The 18,734-nt window shown below is 34.5% G+C and overlaps 1 protein-coding gene across 5 annotated transcripts; it reads left to right on the top strand.

Moving 5' to 3' along the window:
* The first annotated feature begins 1,547 nt into the window (after positions 1 to 1,547).
* Positions 1,548 to 17,939, top strand: LOC113514680 (insulin-like growth factor 1 receptor). 5 transcript variants are annotated; one of them, XM_052892641.1, is made up of 8 exons: positions 1,548 to 1,727; positions 8,532 to 8,741; positions 11,960 to 12,173; positions 12,577 to 12,717; positions 13,391 to 13,596; positions 13,860 to 14,006; positions 15,622 to 15,784; positions 16,015 to 17,939. In XM_052892641.1, exons 2-8 carry the CDS (start codon positions 8,713 to 8,715, stop codon positions 17,899 to 17,901), a joined length of 2,787 nt encoding a protein of 928 aa, XP_052748601.1. In that variant the 5' UTR covers positions 1,548 to 1,727; positions 8,532 to 8,712; the 3' UTR covers positions 17,902 to 17,939. The 5 variants fall into 5 exon arrangements, with proteins under 5 accessions (XP_052748601.1, XP_052748598.1, XP_052748600.1 ...); XM_052892638.1 differs by having other exon boundaries at positions 1,548 to 1,748; XM_052892640.1 differs by having other exon boundaries at positions 1,548 to 1,765; positions 8,534 to 8,741.
* Positions 17,940 to 18,734: the final 795 nt, after the last annotated feature.

Here is an 18,734-nt window from a genome sequence, read left to right as displayed (position 1 = left end):
AGTAATGGAGACTAAATATCCCATAGCTAGCAATATACCCAACCAGGTCGACCTCTTCGTAGTTCCCCCTGGAAATTATCATGGTTAATTCCTGATGAATTCATCATGATGGGCTAACTGGCCTGTTTTCATTCTCATCGATCACCCTTCACTGGTGCTCCACCAGCGTATCCCGTTAGCTCAGGCGGAGATACCATTCCATTTTCACCCATCAGAAGATTTGCTTTTATTGATTTAGTGTCGTTTGATCTGCATTTGTTTCTCAGGGTGTATGCTTTTACTCGATTAATTTTAATTATGATATTAATGAAACTATTAATATCAGTGGCCTAGTCTTTGGTACTGTTCCCTCGGGGACCCAGTCGACACGAGTAGCAGGCGCGGTGCGGCGCGGCGTGGCGCGGCGCAGCGTGCACTCAGTAGGCAGTCATTGTAGTCAGCACTCAGCCCGCGGCTGCTTATAAAATGCAATATTGCTCGTTAAACCCACTTGACCCATGGCGCGGCCCTCTCCAGTTCACAGGCTGTTTTATTATTTCACGTCGGGAAATAAAAATATCACGACATATTAAATTCGAGCATTAGGTACCTACTGTGCAGAAATTTATTTCGCTAGCTTTACTTCGCCAGCTTAGTAGAAATAGATTTTTTGTAATTTAAGTTTATAGTATTTTCCTTTTTTATTTCTTATACTCGAATCATAAATACATTATAGAATAGGTACTAGTCTATAGGTTCATGCCAATACTACGAATACATGGACGTACAAACTTACATATTATATGTATGTGTCTATAAGCCGGATCGAGTTATAACGGGATTTGCATAGTCATCGTGTTATATGTTAGGTGCTACCGAAAACACTACAGGATCAAGTTTAAAACATTTTCAATATTTAGATGTGATGACTAAATCACAGTTAATTTACACTAGTAAATTAATTTACAAATATTCTCTATTTGTAATGAGTTTTTTTATGTATAATTGTACTGTTTGTGATTTTTGATGTTGTAAATAAGTTAGTTAAAGTTAGTTTAGTCATTTTCCTGCAATGATAACAACAGACTGCATTTATATATATATATATATATATATATATATATATATATATATATATATATATATTGATATAATAGTTTTGATTGCATCGATGATATAAGTATTAAGAAGTGAAGTCAAGACAACACGCATTGAATAATACAGCTATGTACAGAGTATCACGCGGCAATCACAATAATAATTAATTACAATTAATATCTTTAAATGGAAGCTATTGTTGTCAACAAGGGATGTTAATTATGCAATACAATGCTACCAAATCGAATTAAATTAATGGAAACCGAAGCTGTTGGGACAAATTGCTAGTTGCTATTAGGTAATAAAATTGCAGGATATGGAAAGTCGTGTTGCACATCGCAATTATATTTCCACACCTATATTTGTAACAATAATAATGGTAACGGCCTGTAGGTACTATTGTAACACGTTAATAGGGTCACGATCCCGAATATTAGTAACAGAAGAAAATTAAATAATAAGCATCAACTCTAAATAAATGCCAGTACTAGGATTGAACTTGTGCCAACCGGGACTTTTGATAATGTGCGCTAATTAAATTCAAGGAAAATAATACACAATACCTATTTAATATCGTGACTAGTGACAAAATAATATGGTTCCATGTGTGTTAATGTCCTAGAGCGTTTACAAGTTTTATGAAATATCAAGTAATGGCTCCGTCGCTTTAGGTGCGGAAGACTGATTGGTGATTTTTTGAATTGATTGAGAAATACCTATCACAGTGTTTTAGGAGTAAAGATTACATATATAGACAACTAGTTACATACATGACTAGTTGTTACATGCCGCTTGACCCAAGCAAATTGGGATAAAATATATCTGATGTATTTGTAGTATACATGTTTTCACCATGGCTCACCTATGTACTAAATAGATGTTATTAAATCTAAACGGTCAGAATTTTTTATAAAAAACTAATAAACTTTTAATTCTTGTGATTATTGTAAATTTGTAAGGTTATAACGATTCGGATGGTCGGTTACTCAACACGCTTGAACAGTTGAACTTTATAAATATATAAGATAAGATAATTTTATAAATATTGTATTAAACGAACGAAGCTGATGGTTATAGCTAGTTCATAATATTAGTAAAATTAAATTGGCGTACAATATGTTTTCGCAATTTTTTTGGTCTCAGTAATTGAGAAGTTTCAACAGGGTTGTCCCTCTCTACGTGTATCCGATTACGTCGGTAACGTTATCAATATACAATTATCGTGTTGTAAAATTCAATTATCAATATTAATCTTCAGATGAAAATTATTATATACAAGTCTTACATGAGATTATAGTGAATCGGACAACAAGAAATGTAGTGGGAACATATTGTATGGCGTCACAATTGTTTACATGAATTTAAATTATACAAGAAACTTCAAAAAGATTAATGTGAAAGTATTAGTGTATATTATCATTCATCATTAATAAAACGTCATAACTGTTCGTCAAACTATTTAGATTTGATATAAATAGAATAACCTTTTTAGGTGTGAACAATCGTGATTGTAGTACAAATGTATTGTAATTACAGATGGGCAAAGCACCGGGTTTAAACCCGGTGCTTTGGTAAAAACCCAATAAACACCCATAAACTCCCATAATCACCCAAAAAAATAGGTTTTTACGTATTTTTTTGAAAATATGTAAGTAATACCAATAAATTATTTTTATAAATTGTATTGATCAATTCTACAATATTAAATAAAACGTTAACTAATAATATTTCAGGAAATTTTAAAAATCTATATATAATAAAATGAAAGTAATTAATTTTCAGTGTTTTCATGTTGCAGTTGATCAACATGTTGGCCTTTTGCTTCCCGTAGATACTTTAAAATTTCTTCATAACACCTCGTTCGCACACATGGCCGTATATATTTAAATTCTTGAGCCACTAACAGTCCGAAATACTCATTTCTTTTATCCTCTTCTCCATAAATTAAGCATTTAGAACAGTTTGTTTCTTCTTTCAGTAAATTTTCTTTTACTTTATCCTCGTTTTTTTTCTTTGTTGCGACGACGCTGGGTAAATCATCTGGACACTGGGTCTCACTATCGCCAAATATATTTGGAGATCGGCTTCGGCTACGGCTTGGCAGACATTTTTTTCTTTCTACAATTTTAAATTAAATTTATTAGAATAAATGCTTCGAACACACGCGATCTAAGTACCTTTTGTGTTTATTATACCTTACCTACCTAGGTATAAAAAGAGTACTTACGTAGATTTTCTTTTATTAACTGTTTTATACGAAGATCTTGATCTCTCAAATTAGCATCCATTTTACTTCCAGTGATTATCAACTAAATTAATAATCCACAAAGTATTAAATAACGTTTTTATGAAATATTTAGCACAAAAACAATACCCTTTAAATATCGATCGTCAGTAACTGTGGCTGACTTACCTATATTCTAGCAAGCAGGACTGCCAGATGTGAAGGGGAAATCCCCAATAAATTGTTGCATGTGACTGATGATGTGAGCATGTTCGTTTCATAATAAAAATGTTGCCAGGTAACCAAAAAGTCGTATGTTTTTGTGCGAATTACGATCATAATCTTTACGATCGTACATTAAAAAATAGACAAATAATAGTATGAGTACGATTTAAATCGTATATCTGTCAACCCTGCTAGCAAGACAGCGACAAAATCACGTTGCATAACAATGTAGCCCAAGCTTATATCTTATGAAATATACGGAAGAGATACGGACTTAGAAAAAACAGAAATGTTGTTCTTTGTGGAAGTCATTGATGAAATTCTATGTATTTTAGCCCGCAAACTTTCTTCAAACAAAAACAGCGCCATCTAGTATCGAGTTCTGTAATTATCTCTTTGTTTATGGATTTGAAGTAAGACCGCCACGCATGCAATACATTATGACTGGGGATTCCCCTATTCGTCGACGCTGAATATGAGGCGACGACAATCACTGTCAAACGTGTTCACTATTACTCTGACTCTGGTAACGTGACTTCCTGGTAACGTGTTAGGTAGGAAAAGCAGTAAAAAAGTGCATATTAAGGGAGCAGATTTGAAATAATATTTATACTTAACAAGAAATAATTAAAGGTAAGTGGATTTTTGAATGATACAATTATATCATGATCACTTAACAATTTTAACTTAAAATTAGATGTATTATTACAAGCTTTTATTTAGCTTGCGTTATGTAAATAAAAGTATGTAGGTATGTTCGTATGTTGATGCAATTATCCTCAATCCTCAACCGACTGGGATAAAATTTTCCATACACGTTTATTTTGGATGATAGTGCATAGTTAGCTGAGAGTCGTCATTGGATAATAATGGTGGATAGCCTAAGATGTGTACTAGATATTTATTTTTAACATAATATGCGTAAGTACCTAATCGAATTAAAGAAGTTGCTGAGAAAAATACAGAACAATACGATAATAAACTAGCGTCTGCGTTTAATCCTCCGAGGAGATGTAATTTTACAAAGGTTTTTTGTATTTATTTTATTATTTTTTTAATAAATTTATTGTAAATAACAAGAAATAATCATTGTAAAAAAATAGGCACTCTATTGTTGAATTTTCGTCAGACCAACTAATCATCGTTCATTTTTTTAGGTTCAATGGGGAGACCTAAAGATTTACGCATATGGGAGCACTACCGTACTTTACCAAACAAGTCTGTTTCTTGCAAGCTTTGTAATAAGGTCTACAAATTCAGTAATGCTGCCAAAATGCTTCAACATCTTATCACTTGTCCAAAATCTCCAGAAACATTAAAAGACTCTATGAAACTTATAAAAGATAGCTCGTCCAAAACCAAAATGTCTGGACTGTCAGAGATAGAGACAAATGATTCTTTTATAAGCCCCTCGTCGTCTGCTAACACTACAATAAATGCTGAGTTTCAAGACACCGATGATCATATAAAAACAGAATTAGCGAGAGCTATATTTGTAACAGGGACGCCATTATCGATGGTGCAACATCCTTTATGGATACAATTTTTCGAAAAATTGCAACCAAAATTTAAAATACCTTCACGTAAAGCTTTAGCGACAAAATACTTAGATAAAATATATAGAGAAATGCGTTTTGAGTTAAATGAGGAACTAAATGCTTGTAGTTACTTACACCTTCAGTGCGATGGCTGGTCTAATTTAAGAAATGAAGGAATAATAAACTTTCTTATATCAAAACCTCAACCTGCATACGTTAAAAGTTTGAATACAGAAAGTAATCCTCACACTAGTGAATACCTTAGCCAAGAAGTTGAAAAAGTAATGAAAGTGTATGGAGCAAATAAGTTTCTTGTACTTATTGGCGATAACGCTAGAAATATACAACACATGTTGTTCCTCTCGGTTGCTGTGCACATATCCTTAACTTGTTGTGCCAAGATATTGTAAAGATACAAGAAGTAACTGTGTTTATTATGCAAGCCATAAATATAATAAAAACTGTTAAAAGGAGTCAACGATTAAGTTCCTTGTTGATAAAATCAAGGCAGGGTGAAGATTCTACACAAACACTAAAATTGCCTTGTGCTACAAGATGGGGAAGTCATGTTACTTCGTTAAAAAGTTTGAAAGCAAATAAGATAGCTTTGCAAATATTAACAGTTAGAGAAGATGTGGTAATTTCAAGAGATATTAAAGATTTAATTCTAAGTGATGATTTCTGGACGAAGACAGGGGAATGTATAAGTATTTTGGAACCAGTCACTGAAAGCATATTTTACTTAGAGAGCGACCAGAATCGTTTGCATCGCACATACATTACATTTAGAGATGTACAAGCTAAGATACGTTTTGCATTAAATGAGATTTCGACATTGAGCGAAGAAAGCAAACAGCAGATTCTAACATCAGTATCTTCAAGATGCAATATGGCAATGAGGCCAATACATTTTGCAGCATATATTCTAGACCCCAGGACTCTAGGAGTCGAACTTACTCAAGAGGAAGAACTTAAGGGTATGGAGTTTATCTACAATTTAAGCCAACACTTAAGTTTGTCAAATGTAATGGCAGATTTGGCGTGTTATAAAGCTAAAGAAAACTTTTGGGCCAGAGGATTTGTATGGAGCTCATTAGATAGCATTGAGCCCCTAATATGGTGGAAAGGTATTTGTGGTTCCACTGAGTTAAGCAAAGTAGCGATTCGTATTCTATCAGCTCCCTGTACTTCGGCAGCCACTGAGCGTTCCTTTAGTATCCAAGGCTACATACATAATAACAAAAGAAATCGACTTACAACTGAAAGAACTGAAAAAATTTCATTCATTTGTTATAACTGGAAGCTTTCATTGAGCAAGTAAATGAACATAACAGTTTAGACGAAATAGAGCCTATCGAACCTATACAATTCATCGCTTGTAATAACTCTGAATCTGACAGTGATTGACTGTAGTTTTACATTTTACTTTCATCTCTTTCTTAATAAACTCAAAATCAAATTAAAAGTTTTTTATTCTGTAGGCTGCATAATAATATTGTCTATGTCCAGTATAGTGGACGTCTTGCGGCTGAGATGACGATGATGAAGTACAAAATCATAAACACCCAAAAATTTGGGTGTTTATGGGGTTTAAACCCAATAAACCCAAAACACCCGGTTTTTACCCACCAGACTTTAAACCCACCCAGGTGGATTGCCCATCTCTAATTGTAATGATGTTTGCTATAATCATCGGGTCATGTGTTGGTATATTTATTATTATTAAAACAAAAAAGTGAAGACTCAATATTTTATTTATTAATTTCAATATTTTTAAAATTAAATAATGAACATCGTCTCTATTTTGACAAGTAAATTTTCGATAGTTTTTACACATATTGCATTACAATGTTTTCACGTAGGTACATTCTCTTTATGGTATTAGATTAGTTATAAGTTTATGGTCTTAGACATAATATATCAAATATTCCTATAAAAAGATATTTTCAGGAGTCAAATTAAAACTATAAAGTGGCTATGGAATCAGTGGCGTAACTATACCATTTGGGGCCTGTGGCAAATTCTTTTGATGGGTCCTATCAGTAAAAAAAAACATACTTTTCAAGTAAAATAAAATACTCACGTACAATGTAAAAAAAAAATATTTCTGAGCTCGCGGCCTCTTGAGCTGGGGTCCTTTTGGATCGGGGGCCCGTGGCATTTTGCCAGCCCTGCCACCCTATTGTTACGCCACTGTATGGAATGTCTCTTCTTCTGGAAATTAGTTTGTTCTTTAGCATCTTTTCCAGCACAACACTCAGGAATCTGTTACTGCTGTGACATTAACTAGCTGCATCCAAGTGCCCTGACTATAATCAGGAGCCTTCTTTGTCACCATGAGATTTCTTGATGTTTCTGTGATTATTTTAGCAGAATTTGCCATCTCTCTAGTTGCCCATGCTAGTCAGTTAAACTACCAAACAAAAAAGAGAGACAGAGAACAGCTTTTGGTATTTGAAATAGGGTTTGGCCTATTGCAATATCTACAATTCTGCTCGATACCGATCCCATTTAAAAATCGACATCAAAATGTGAAAATTATTGAAGCACGGTTTTAGCAAATTTTAATCCTAATGATTTTATTCCAGTACTAATTTGATTTTGTAACGGTGTAATTTGAAATCCAATTTTAATCCTTAACTGGTATCGTAAATTTAATAAGTACTTAACTCGCAAAGTGAGGGCTGTGCGACCTTCAAGTGATATTTGTTTCCAGAAACCGAATTTCAAAATTGGATAAAATGTCTTATATTTTGTAAATAATAATACATAGTTTTCTGTAATCATATTGTTGTTATTATTTACACATTATTAATGGCACAGAAGTGTTTATATGAGGAGCCACGATGTCATGCCCTGCTCTGTTGGATGGGTTTTTTATCGAAAGTTGAGGTACAAAAAAAGTGGCCTGAAAACTTTGTACGTTACCGCACTCATATGATAACTTTACTACTATAAATTGTGGGATGGGTAATTTATTAAGTAACATTTATTTGTATATATGGGTATATATATATATATATATATATATATATATATATATATATATATATATATATATATATATATATATATATATATATATATATATATATATATATATATATATATATATTGCCCAATAACTGACAAATCATTCCGTACCTATATAATTTCTAAATGAATTCAAACATCTGATCGGCACGGGTGATATCGAAATGTCATACATTTTCATTTGTCATACAGGCCTTTTTCTTCATTATTGCCCAGAGAAATCCAATATATAGATATTGGGTGCAATACTGATATTACCCATGCCGATTTATTAGTATTTATTTTATATTTATTTTCGGATTTATATTCTCCGCTTCCAAGTTGTTATTGTTTTATTAACAGTTTATATTATATAATTTTAAGAGCACGTTTTTACTAGTATTGCATATATTTATTGTAATTCAAAATACATATTTATAATTTTTTTCTTCAAGAGATATATTCGAGCGCCTTAATGACAGTAGGTATCTGGTAATTGTTTGAACAGACAATGTGTTTTTCTGTACGTGGTTCATACATATTCCTGAAGTTATTTAGAAGTTTTGTATTGAAGAATCGTATCTCTCGATCTCGGAAATATAAGAAGTTTGGTAAATCAAACAAATTGAAAGTGTCATGGCGGCGGCGACGTCAGCACTGAGGTGGTACGTATATACCTACTATTGTTAATTAATTCATGTTGTCACACTGTAATATGTATTTACATTTAGCATACTGCAATACACTTATATTGATTATTTAAGTATTTGTTTAACCTATATTATATATTAAAGTGGTAAGCGTCGCAAATAGACATGAACAACACCATAATATGACATTATAGAGTTTTAGATTATATAGGTAGAGTGTCTCCATACAAATGCTTTGCTAAAAACAGGTCAACTTTTTTATTCATACTGCGTCAGTGGAGTATATATATATTACTATGTATATAGGGGAAAGTGTATTGTAAGGTTAAATTGAAAAACAAAAACTATTCATAATTCTTATAATGTATTTGAAAGAATCAGATAAACAGTCGATAATTATAACAACGCTTATCTTTACTGAATGCTTCGATTTATGTTTGAGTACAGATATAAAATGTTTTAGTTTTTAAATAATTGGAAACATGTATAATAATTTGAAATTATAAAGTATATTTATATTATATCAGAGAAGTAATTCCAATACAAATTCAAAAATTTGGGGGATTTTTAATCTAATTACTTGCAATATAGAAAAAAGTGCGTTGCTTTAATTTAAAAAAAAAAACAAAAAAACATTCGTCAGCCAATATGACGTTTGGCATTACACTAAAGATTACTAGATAAGGCTTACATAAATCTCATTAAAGAGAGAATGACTGAAAATTGGAAGAAACATTTCACTTATTGTACAGCAATTTTAAATAAAGGGCTATGGTACTCTTCAATTAATAACATTATTAATAAAACTCCTTGGTTCAGTAAATCGATTCAATTTCTAAATAGAAAATCTTGTGCTACTATTTGTCGCTTAAGATTTGCTCATTGGCATCTTAATTTTCATCTTTTCCACTTTAATATGGCAACTAGCCCTCAATTTGAATTCTGCCAAACAGGGGAAGATTAATCTTTACATCACTTTTTAATAATAATAGATGGGCTAATTCAAATGTTCATAGTATAAAATAATATATAAATTTCCCGCGTTCTTTGGATGACGTAAAGTATATCCTTTGTTATTTAACTTGGTAAATAATATTATTGGTGAAACTTGATGCCTGGCACTGATAAGATTTTTGAGAAGAATTTAGTACATTCTGTAAATGTTTCTACTAAATATATAAATTGTCTACCTGTACATGAAGAACATATAGAAATGACATTTGGAATTTATAATTTATTTATAAGAAAATTTATAAATATTGTGTAAATAGTTTTACAAAAGAAATATATAATCTTTACATGAAGAGTAAGTCAAAATGGAGACTGTTTCCTCAACACAACTCCTATGAAGAGTAATATACAATATGTATGAAATAATATTCTCCGCATTTATGGAAAACTGATAATATCTTATGACTAGGCTGTATGGGCCATGCTCTTTGCCTGTCCATTTTGGGCGGAATTTAAAACAACAACAACTAAAAGTTGTCTCGTTTTTTACACTTAATGCTCTATCTATATAATAATTTTTATTTTCAGACTACAATTTGGTCTATTTTAAGCAACAGTTTCATTCAACCTATGTTAGTGAAAAAAAGTAAATATTCAAATAAAGCTATTAACTCAGATGTGTTTCAGTCGATTAGATCAGTATCCGAATGAAATGCATAATTATAGGCGAGTTGTATTTCTCGTCTATTATTATCAGAATGCTGTTGGTGCTTGTTTTAAACCTGTGTAGCAATGATGCAGATCTCTTTCTCCTCATAGCGTAGTAATCATCCACCCGAGATTGAGCAAACATGCTAGAGGCGCTACAAAAGCGAGGTAGCCCCAACAGCAGTCTGAATCTGTTATTATACTGGATTCGTACGGCATTGAGTGAGACCTCTCTATGTGTGTGTGTGAGTGTGGCTTTGAAGAGTGTGATATTTACTTCTTCATTACAACGAGCAAATCTGCCAACATGTTGCACCCAACAGCCAATGCCTTATGATCCCTTTCGACATCAGTTTGAAATTTAAGGTCATCAGTAACATAGTGCCTCAGATATTCAAATTTATGCACTCTTTTTATATTTGCTCTGTATAATTGGATATCGGGCACATGCGTAGGATATTTACCGTTGGCTTTAAATATTTAACACTCTGTCTTGTTTACATTATCTTTTAAACCACGACTCGCAGTACGTCTCACACATATGCATAAGCTGTCTTAGGGCTCCGATCGTTGGAGTCAGTAGCACCATGTTGTCAGCATAGCTAATATTGTTAACACAGACATTATTTACGTGACATCCAACACAGCTACTGTTGATTCCAATAATCAGATCATTTATAATAATCATCAGATAATTGAAGAGCCTGGACGAAGTTAAAGTACCTCACCTCATTCTGCATTCTAGCCTGTACTCTTCAGAAAGCGCATTGTTCCACCAAACGCTGTTTAACTGATTGGTATACTAATACTGTAATATATTAATCAGTCCATTACATACGGTACTATCTTTAGGTTTTTTCCAAAGCATATCATAAGATACGAGGTCAAAGGTCTTGGAAAGTTCCAGAAAACATGCAAATATCTGTGTTTGTTTGTTTGTATAATACTGGACAGTAGCCAGTAGTAGTAAGACTCAGATTTGCCAATTCAGTACATAGCTCAGAACGGAAATCAAACTGAGCGTCATGTAAATGTAGATGTTTGTTCAAATACGAGTCAAGCAAACCGTCTAATACCTTAGACAACAGTAACCAGTGAAATAGGTATATAGCTGTTATAGTCTGAGATGTCTCCCGTTTTATTTTATGAAATTGGCGCAACCACTGTTTTAATTAATTTGATGGGTAAATTAGAAATACGAGTACAGAATACATTACGCCGCCCATAATTACTATATCTTAGGACTAAACTATTATGCGTTCGTACTCTGTAAATTTACTGCAGTGTTCTATCCCAGTGGGTATATTATGTTTTGTGATCCTGCCTTTTAAAACTAAACTCAAATATACAAGTATAATTATTGTAAAACTATTTCTCTGATACATAATTATCAATTATAAATTTCATGTTTTAATGCTTTAGTCGCCTTCTGTTACATCTTGGGGATTTTGGGGACGACTAGAAGCGGGGATATGCCGAATTCTTGTTCTGGTAGTAGTAACAACACATTGTTCGTCTGTTTAAATAAAATTAATTACTTCTACTTTGTTCTGTTCTAAAGATTATCTTTTTAGGTTTCTTCTTCTTAGCGCCAGCAATATCTTGGGGCAATACTTAGATGTCGGGCCATTTGAAAACAATGGTGTTTGCGGCAAAATGATTTGTAACACATTGGAGAAGTTAAAAGAATTAGAGGGCTGCATGGTCGTGGTCGGAGATCTGCAAGTTTCACTTTTGGAGAAAACGAAAAGAGAAGATTTTGAAGGAATATCCTTTAACCTTAGAGAAGTAAGTGAAAGATTCGGTTTGTTTTTATAGATGACACCGCCTAAAAAAATTACATCATATACTCGTATTACATATCTTAAGGATGTGGCAAAAATGTCTGTCTGTCTGAAACTCATTGAATATTTATGAAACAACTTTCTTCAATACAGATCGAAAATCAGAATAGGAAAAACATAATATTTATTATATAATATATAAGATATGCTTATGAAGATTATTTACCTACTTAAGATTTTTTATAAACGCAAAGTACTCTCATTGATAAATAAATAAATTGCTTTATGTAAAACTCATTATAAACTGTCACAAAACTGGACATTTTTTGCTATTAGGTAATTTTAAAGCGGCATTTGAATATGGAAATATTATTAATATTATCACCGAAATATATATATCTGCGCAGGTAACTGGATACGTGGTGTTTTATCGGGTGATTGGCTTGGAGTCCCTCGGACAATTGTTCCCGAACCTGACTAGAATACGAGGAGCTCAAGTCCTAAATGATTATTCTTTGATTATTTTCGATATGCCAAATCTTAAAGAGGTAAGACTTCATATATGTTTTAGTAGTTAAACGTTATATTTGTATTGGTGAAATTACTGTAACTGCTATTATTAGATATAACATCATAGTCCCCAGGAATAGTAACGCATAACGGGCTACCATGAGCGTCACACTGTGTTCGGATATGTCCATGGTGCTGTTTATATCTATAGGCGACGGTTTATTTGCTATATTAATTTGCATTTAGTGTCATAAAAACTCGTACGGATTAAGTACCAGAGGGAGACTTTGTACAAAAGTCGATTGCTTGGGTACCTCTGTCCCATTCGTGTTTCTATCGTGAAGCAGTTGTGTTTGCATGGCTGTGTTTTGATTTGTAGGGTGGGATATGGCGTGAATTTACTGGGTACAGAGGAATAACAACTGAGTCCTCAGGAATGGCAACGCATGGGGGGTATCGTGGGCGAAATAGTATACTCTGTTATGTCTTATGTCTATAGGCTTCGGTTACCAGTTTTCATCAGGTAAGCCGTCAGCTTGTTTGCCATTCTAAGTTGTATAAAAAATATGTTACGTTTTATTATATTTATTACCTTTATTTAAAAGCTACGCTCTTGTCGCTGGAGCTTCCGTCACTCACTACTATTTTTGGCGTGTCTCTTTATCTCTTGATATTTATGTTTATTTGCATTTATTGGTGCACCTATCACAGATCGGCCTGTACAGTTTGCTTAGAATAGACCGGGGCGGAATCATAGTATGGGCCGCACCACAGGCCTGCTACTTGAACACCATTAACTGGAAGGTGATAGCGCCGAGGTCCCGCCATGTTCTGGGCTCGTCCGATGTGAAAATGCAATGTGTCTCCACTTGTAGGTGTACTAGTGACATTGAAACAAATTATTGCTGGAATTACAAGTAAGTGGGCGTCAATGGATTGATAAAATATGAATATTTAATCATTTGGCAAAATTCTAATATATATAATTTATTATTAGTAAGTTTATTTTTTTCATTTATCTCGTATTTTTACTTATTTTTATACATATCATTAAATTACTTTTACCTGAGAATCTGTGGTAGTGTAGGCGATGAAAGTTCCGTAATTTTGCTGTTAATATCTATAAAGATGCATCACTTTTGATATTGTTATTTATAAGGATCACTGTGTGTTTATACAGAAAATGTCAGCGTTACGTAGAAGGACCTGAAGCTGACAAATGCAACGAACAGTGTCTCGGCTGCAAGAAAACCAACGGGAACGATTGCAGTGTTTGCCGGTATTACACGTACAGAGGTCGTTGTGTGTCCAAGTGTCCAGTCAATACGTTAGTATCGTACTATGTTCAGTATTAATTTAAAATCTCCTTCATTAGATTATAAGTTAGACCAAGACAGACAGACTAAGATTCTGAGTAGAGCTCAATGTGATAGCTATTTCCACGTAGGTATCACAATTAAAACATTACTGTGTTTGCATAATGGCATTTAAGCACCAAGTTTAAGTTTTTTAAGCACTGACTTTAAATTTTATTTCAGTTATGCGCGAACACGACTGAATGTAATTAGCTCACTACGCTTCGTTTAGATAGTATCTACTTATATCAGACTTGTCGACCTAGAAATTAACTCTTGGAGTTTGAACTTTTTTTAATATTTATATGAATTTTTCTTATTATTTATTTAGAAATAAAGTTACAGAAAGCAAAAACGTCAAGTCTTTCTAGGTAATGTCGGCCTAGTCCTCTCACCTACCTAGGCAACAGAACGGCACCACATCTATTCCTGTATAGGTATATAATATACTTCCGATGCGTGTATGTACCTAAATCTCAGATTCTTTTGGCTTCTGTTCATCTCTCGAGACTTCATTCTCACTAAAGTTTGGGCAGTGTATTCTCCACAAGAGATCCTATTCTTGTGAAAAATAAGCTGTTTATCCTTAGAAAGCCTATCAACTATCCTAACCGTTTTTCCTTTAAATTTCACATCAAGGTTCAATATTTCACATCCTCTTAATCTGTTCCAACATTGTAATTATAAAATAAAATTTTAATACAACTTAAAATGGCAAAAATCGAATTATGAAAAGTGGTAATCTTCGCCCATAGACCTGAACAGCCCCGTGGATTTGTAGGAATACACTGCGATGACATCCATGCCATGACAGCCCTCATGTTTCCTTTCCTCAAATTTAATACCTATTAATGTGATATGGGTCTCTCTCTTCGCCTCTACAAAAACCCTTGTGTTCGCATCATTGACCTTAGATAGTATTTACATAAAGGGAAGCAGTGTATCATCCATAGTATTTCTCGCCTTCAGTTTTCTTTAATATTGTTATCATATATTGTTATATTGTTTCCATCTCTTGTAAAAACCACTTCCTATATACACAAATTATTTTATCCGTGTCACAGATTTATTTATAATTCTTATATTATTTTGTTACTTAATATTACTGACGGGTTCATATTTCAATTGTTTGTATGTATTTTTGAGCGCGCTGCGAGCATTTCTTGGTCTCTATGCGGCATAGACTATGCTTGACTAAAACTCAAATATTTGTGGCAAAAACCCATTAGTTATGTATAGTGAAAATCCAATACGTTTTGTTCTTGTATTCATACTAATATTATAAATGCGAAAGTTTGTAAAAATGCTTGAATGTTTATAACTTAATCACGTTTAAAATGCTAAACGGGATCGAATGAAACTTTGGTACACAGGTAGGTTATATCGTAACTTAACACATAGTACACTTTATATACATGAAACTAGAATTGCGTGAAATAGCTAGTAGTTAGATAATGCTGTTTCTTTCTAACACTGTCACTTTTTTTATTATTTTTTGAAGCTTTTTATCTAAGATATTCTATCACCTAGTATTATTCGTACCATATGCTGTAGTTCAATAACGGATAGGTATTAATTTGATTTCAGCTTACTTTTGCCAGTTAACAAATATTGCCTGGATATAGAGGAATGCTTCGAATTAAAAGGATGGGCATGGAATAATACATGTGTGTTTGACTGTCCTCTCGGTTATGTTGTTTCGAACATTTCTAATATTATAAGCTGCAAACCCTGCCCTAACTGTCACAAGGTAATGTTTAATATTACTAGGTACTTGTTTGGTGGTAATATAGTTAAGATCTTATGCAAATAAGTTAATCGAAAATTATCTAAATTATATATATATATATATATATATATATATATATATATATATATATATATATATATATATATATATATATATATATATATAATATAAATATGATTTAAAATGAATATATATAATGATATATGTTGATTTCTGTTTATGTATTTCAGACTTGTGACAGTTTAATGATACAAACAACAAGTGCCATACAGGCCGCCCAAAGATGCGTTTACATTAATGGATCGTTGACTATACACATCAGAGCGATCCCAGAAGCAATGGACGAACTAAGAGCATACCTCGGACAGATTGAAGAAGTTTCGGACTTTATTTTTATTTATGGCTCGCTCGTTATAACATCTTTAGAGTTTTTATCATCCCTACGCTATATAGGCGGTAGAAATTTAAAAGACAATAAATATAGTCTCGTTGTTGACAGCATGATTAATCTACAATCATTATTTACTACGAACGTCACAAATAACCTTAAAATTGGCCGCGGTGCACTGAATTTCTCTCGTAATCCAGTCCTGTGTATCAATCATATAGAACAATTAAACCGTTTGTTTCCACTGAAGCTCGACAATTCCGATGTGTTACAAAACAACGGTTATAGTGGCGGTTGTAAGTACGCGTCCGTGGGCCTCCAGATACGAGTCATGAATGAAACCTCAGCTTTGGTGATGTTTACTCCGATGGAGGAACCGGACGTACATTATACTATATTATACATTCGATTACCTATTGGATCTCATAAGATGTTCGTGCCCGAGACTTGTAGCGATTCCGAATGGCACGCTATAAACGTACCGATAGATTTTGGCAAAAATGGTTTAGTGGAACTCTCGTCCTTACGTCCCGCATCCACTTATGCACTATGTATAGAGAGTTACGACACCCCACGCAAATATCTGGCCAGAAGCACTATTTTCAATTTTACGACTCCAGTTGGCAAACCTGAACCACCATTTATTTCAGAGCTGGTCGCAAACTCTTCAACACTTGTGGTTTTACGGTGGGTAGATCATAAAGTGTACCGCCCACATATAACGCGATACGAAGTCGATTTAACTATAATAGATATTAATCCAAAAAATATTAGGATTCGAAATCACTGCAAAGAGGATAATGTCCCTGAAATAGACTTCTTTCGCCACGCTGTAGTAATGCGACCGCCACCCGACTACGATAGAAGCTGCGAGTCGATGTGCGGAGTGCTGTCGACAGTCACCGCGGGTGCGCTGGTCGAGGAGTACATCGATTTTTGTAGCGATACAGATTCCAACTGCAATATCGACGAAGAGGAGGCTCCCGGGAATACAACAATAGGAAGGTTCGTTCGCACCATGTCCCTAAATATAAGCGCCTCTCGAAAAGACTTTCAGATAGGCGGTCTCGCACCGTACAGAGATTACAGGTTTCGGCTACGCGCCTGTGTCGAGGACGTCTGCAGTCGATCCGCTCGAAGCGTAGTGAGAACTCTGTATTCAGACTACGCGGACATACCCACAATAACGGACGTCAGCGCGAACGACGACGGGGAAATTTCCGTGAAATGGAAACCGCCCGATTTCGTGAACGGAATCGTTTTGTCCTATTCTGTCCAAGTGCTGATTCCGAGAGTCGCGGAGAGCGAGGAGATAGAATTCTCGCCGAACGTGTGGTGCGTGGCGGCCGACAAGCTGAGCGTAGTGGTGAAGTACATAGCGAGGAGGAAGTACTACGTGCGCGTGTGCGCGGCGAGCCTGGCGCAGAGCGGCGCGTGCGGCGAGTGGGCCGCCGTGCGCGCGCCCGCGCCCGCGACCTCCCGGCACAGCGGGCACGTGCCGGCCGCCGCCGCCGCCGCCGCCGCCGCCGCCGCCGCCGCCGCGCTGCTGTTCGCCGCGTCCGCCGCCGCCGGCGTCTGCTGCGCCCGGACCAGGCCTCCGCACGACGACCGCGTACCGCTCGTGGATATTACCTCTATGTATAGGATACCCGGGGAACCGGCCGACTTGATGCTGTCGGACTTGGTGTCCCTCTCTCTAGTAACGGAACAGAACAATTATACAGAGTAGCATTTTAACTTCGTAATAAAACATGTTTTATAATGATGTATGAGCGTTTCAGTAACAAATAGTACAATTTACAATAACGACCTTTTCTTAAATGTGGAGACAATTGTAAGGAAATTGACAATAATTTATTTATTTAGTACAGTATTTAAAGACGATGACGATGTTGCGAATTTAATAACATGAACGGGAAATGGACACCGACGGGGCTTATTCGGTGGTGCATTCCAGTATACACCTTAAGGCACCGTTGTACCGCCCCGTCTGGGTAATATCCTATAGGTGGAGTACCTACTTAATTTAATATTATAACAACAAATTAGGCGGTTGTTGCCTAGAGGATATGAGTCTGGCAAGGAATCATCTATTTTGTGAGGCTCGGAAAGTTCGTACATTGAGGTTTTTCTCGAGGCAAATTTTAGCAGAAAAATAAAGAACATATCTATATTGCCATGGCATTACGAGAAAATAGTTAAACGAATATCACTTAATATTATAGAATAAAAAACAATTCTTTAAGACATGTACATTTTGACCTTTCTGTTGCTTGAAATCGTGTAAATTGTGGACGATTTTATGGTTATGTTGGGAAGGCCAATTGAGTTAGGAATAAGTAATGATATGAGTATTACTATCGAAAAATACCTAAAGTATTCTAAGTATAATAGAGTTGTTCTTATTATTTACAAAAAGTGAACGTCATTTCTCTATTTGAGCCGGTCATGAGACTTGGCTTGGCATAAAATGGCAATTAAATTCTTGCATAACAACTAAGTAATTACGGAACAGTGAAAATTCTCCATCGTAACCATTTATGAATTTCAGTTACCGAAGTG

The sequence above is a fragment of the Galleria mellonella genome, unplaced genomic scaffold (assembly GCF_026898425.1).
Source record: "Galleria mellonella isolate WM207_F2 unplaced genomic scaffold, CSIRO_AGI_GalMel_v1 utg1634, whole genome shotgun sequence".
Taxonomy (NCBI): Eukaryota; Metazoa; Arthropoda; class Insecta; order Lepidoptera; family Pyralidae; genus Galleria; species Galleria mellonella.
The sequence above is the reverse complement of the archived record's forward strand: the minus strand, read 5'-3'. Positions and strand labels throughout refer to the sequence as shown.

What these genes read in the sequence shown, in the direction of transcription:
- LOC113514680 (XM_052892641.1), top strand. Translation starts at nt 8,713, where the DNA reads ATGGCGGCGGCGACGTCAGCACTGAGGTG. An exon ending in TATCCTTTAACCTTAGAGAA is followed by an intron (nt 12,174 to 12,576) that starts GTAAGTGAAAGA and finishes ATATCTGCGCAG; the next exon opens with GTAACTGGATACGTGGTGTT. An exon ending in TCCAAGTGTCCAGTCAATAC is followed by an intron (nt 14,007 to 15,621) that starts GTTAGTATCGTA and finishes ATTTGATTTCAG; the next exon opens with CTTACTTTTGCCAGTTAACA.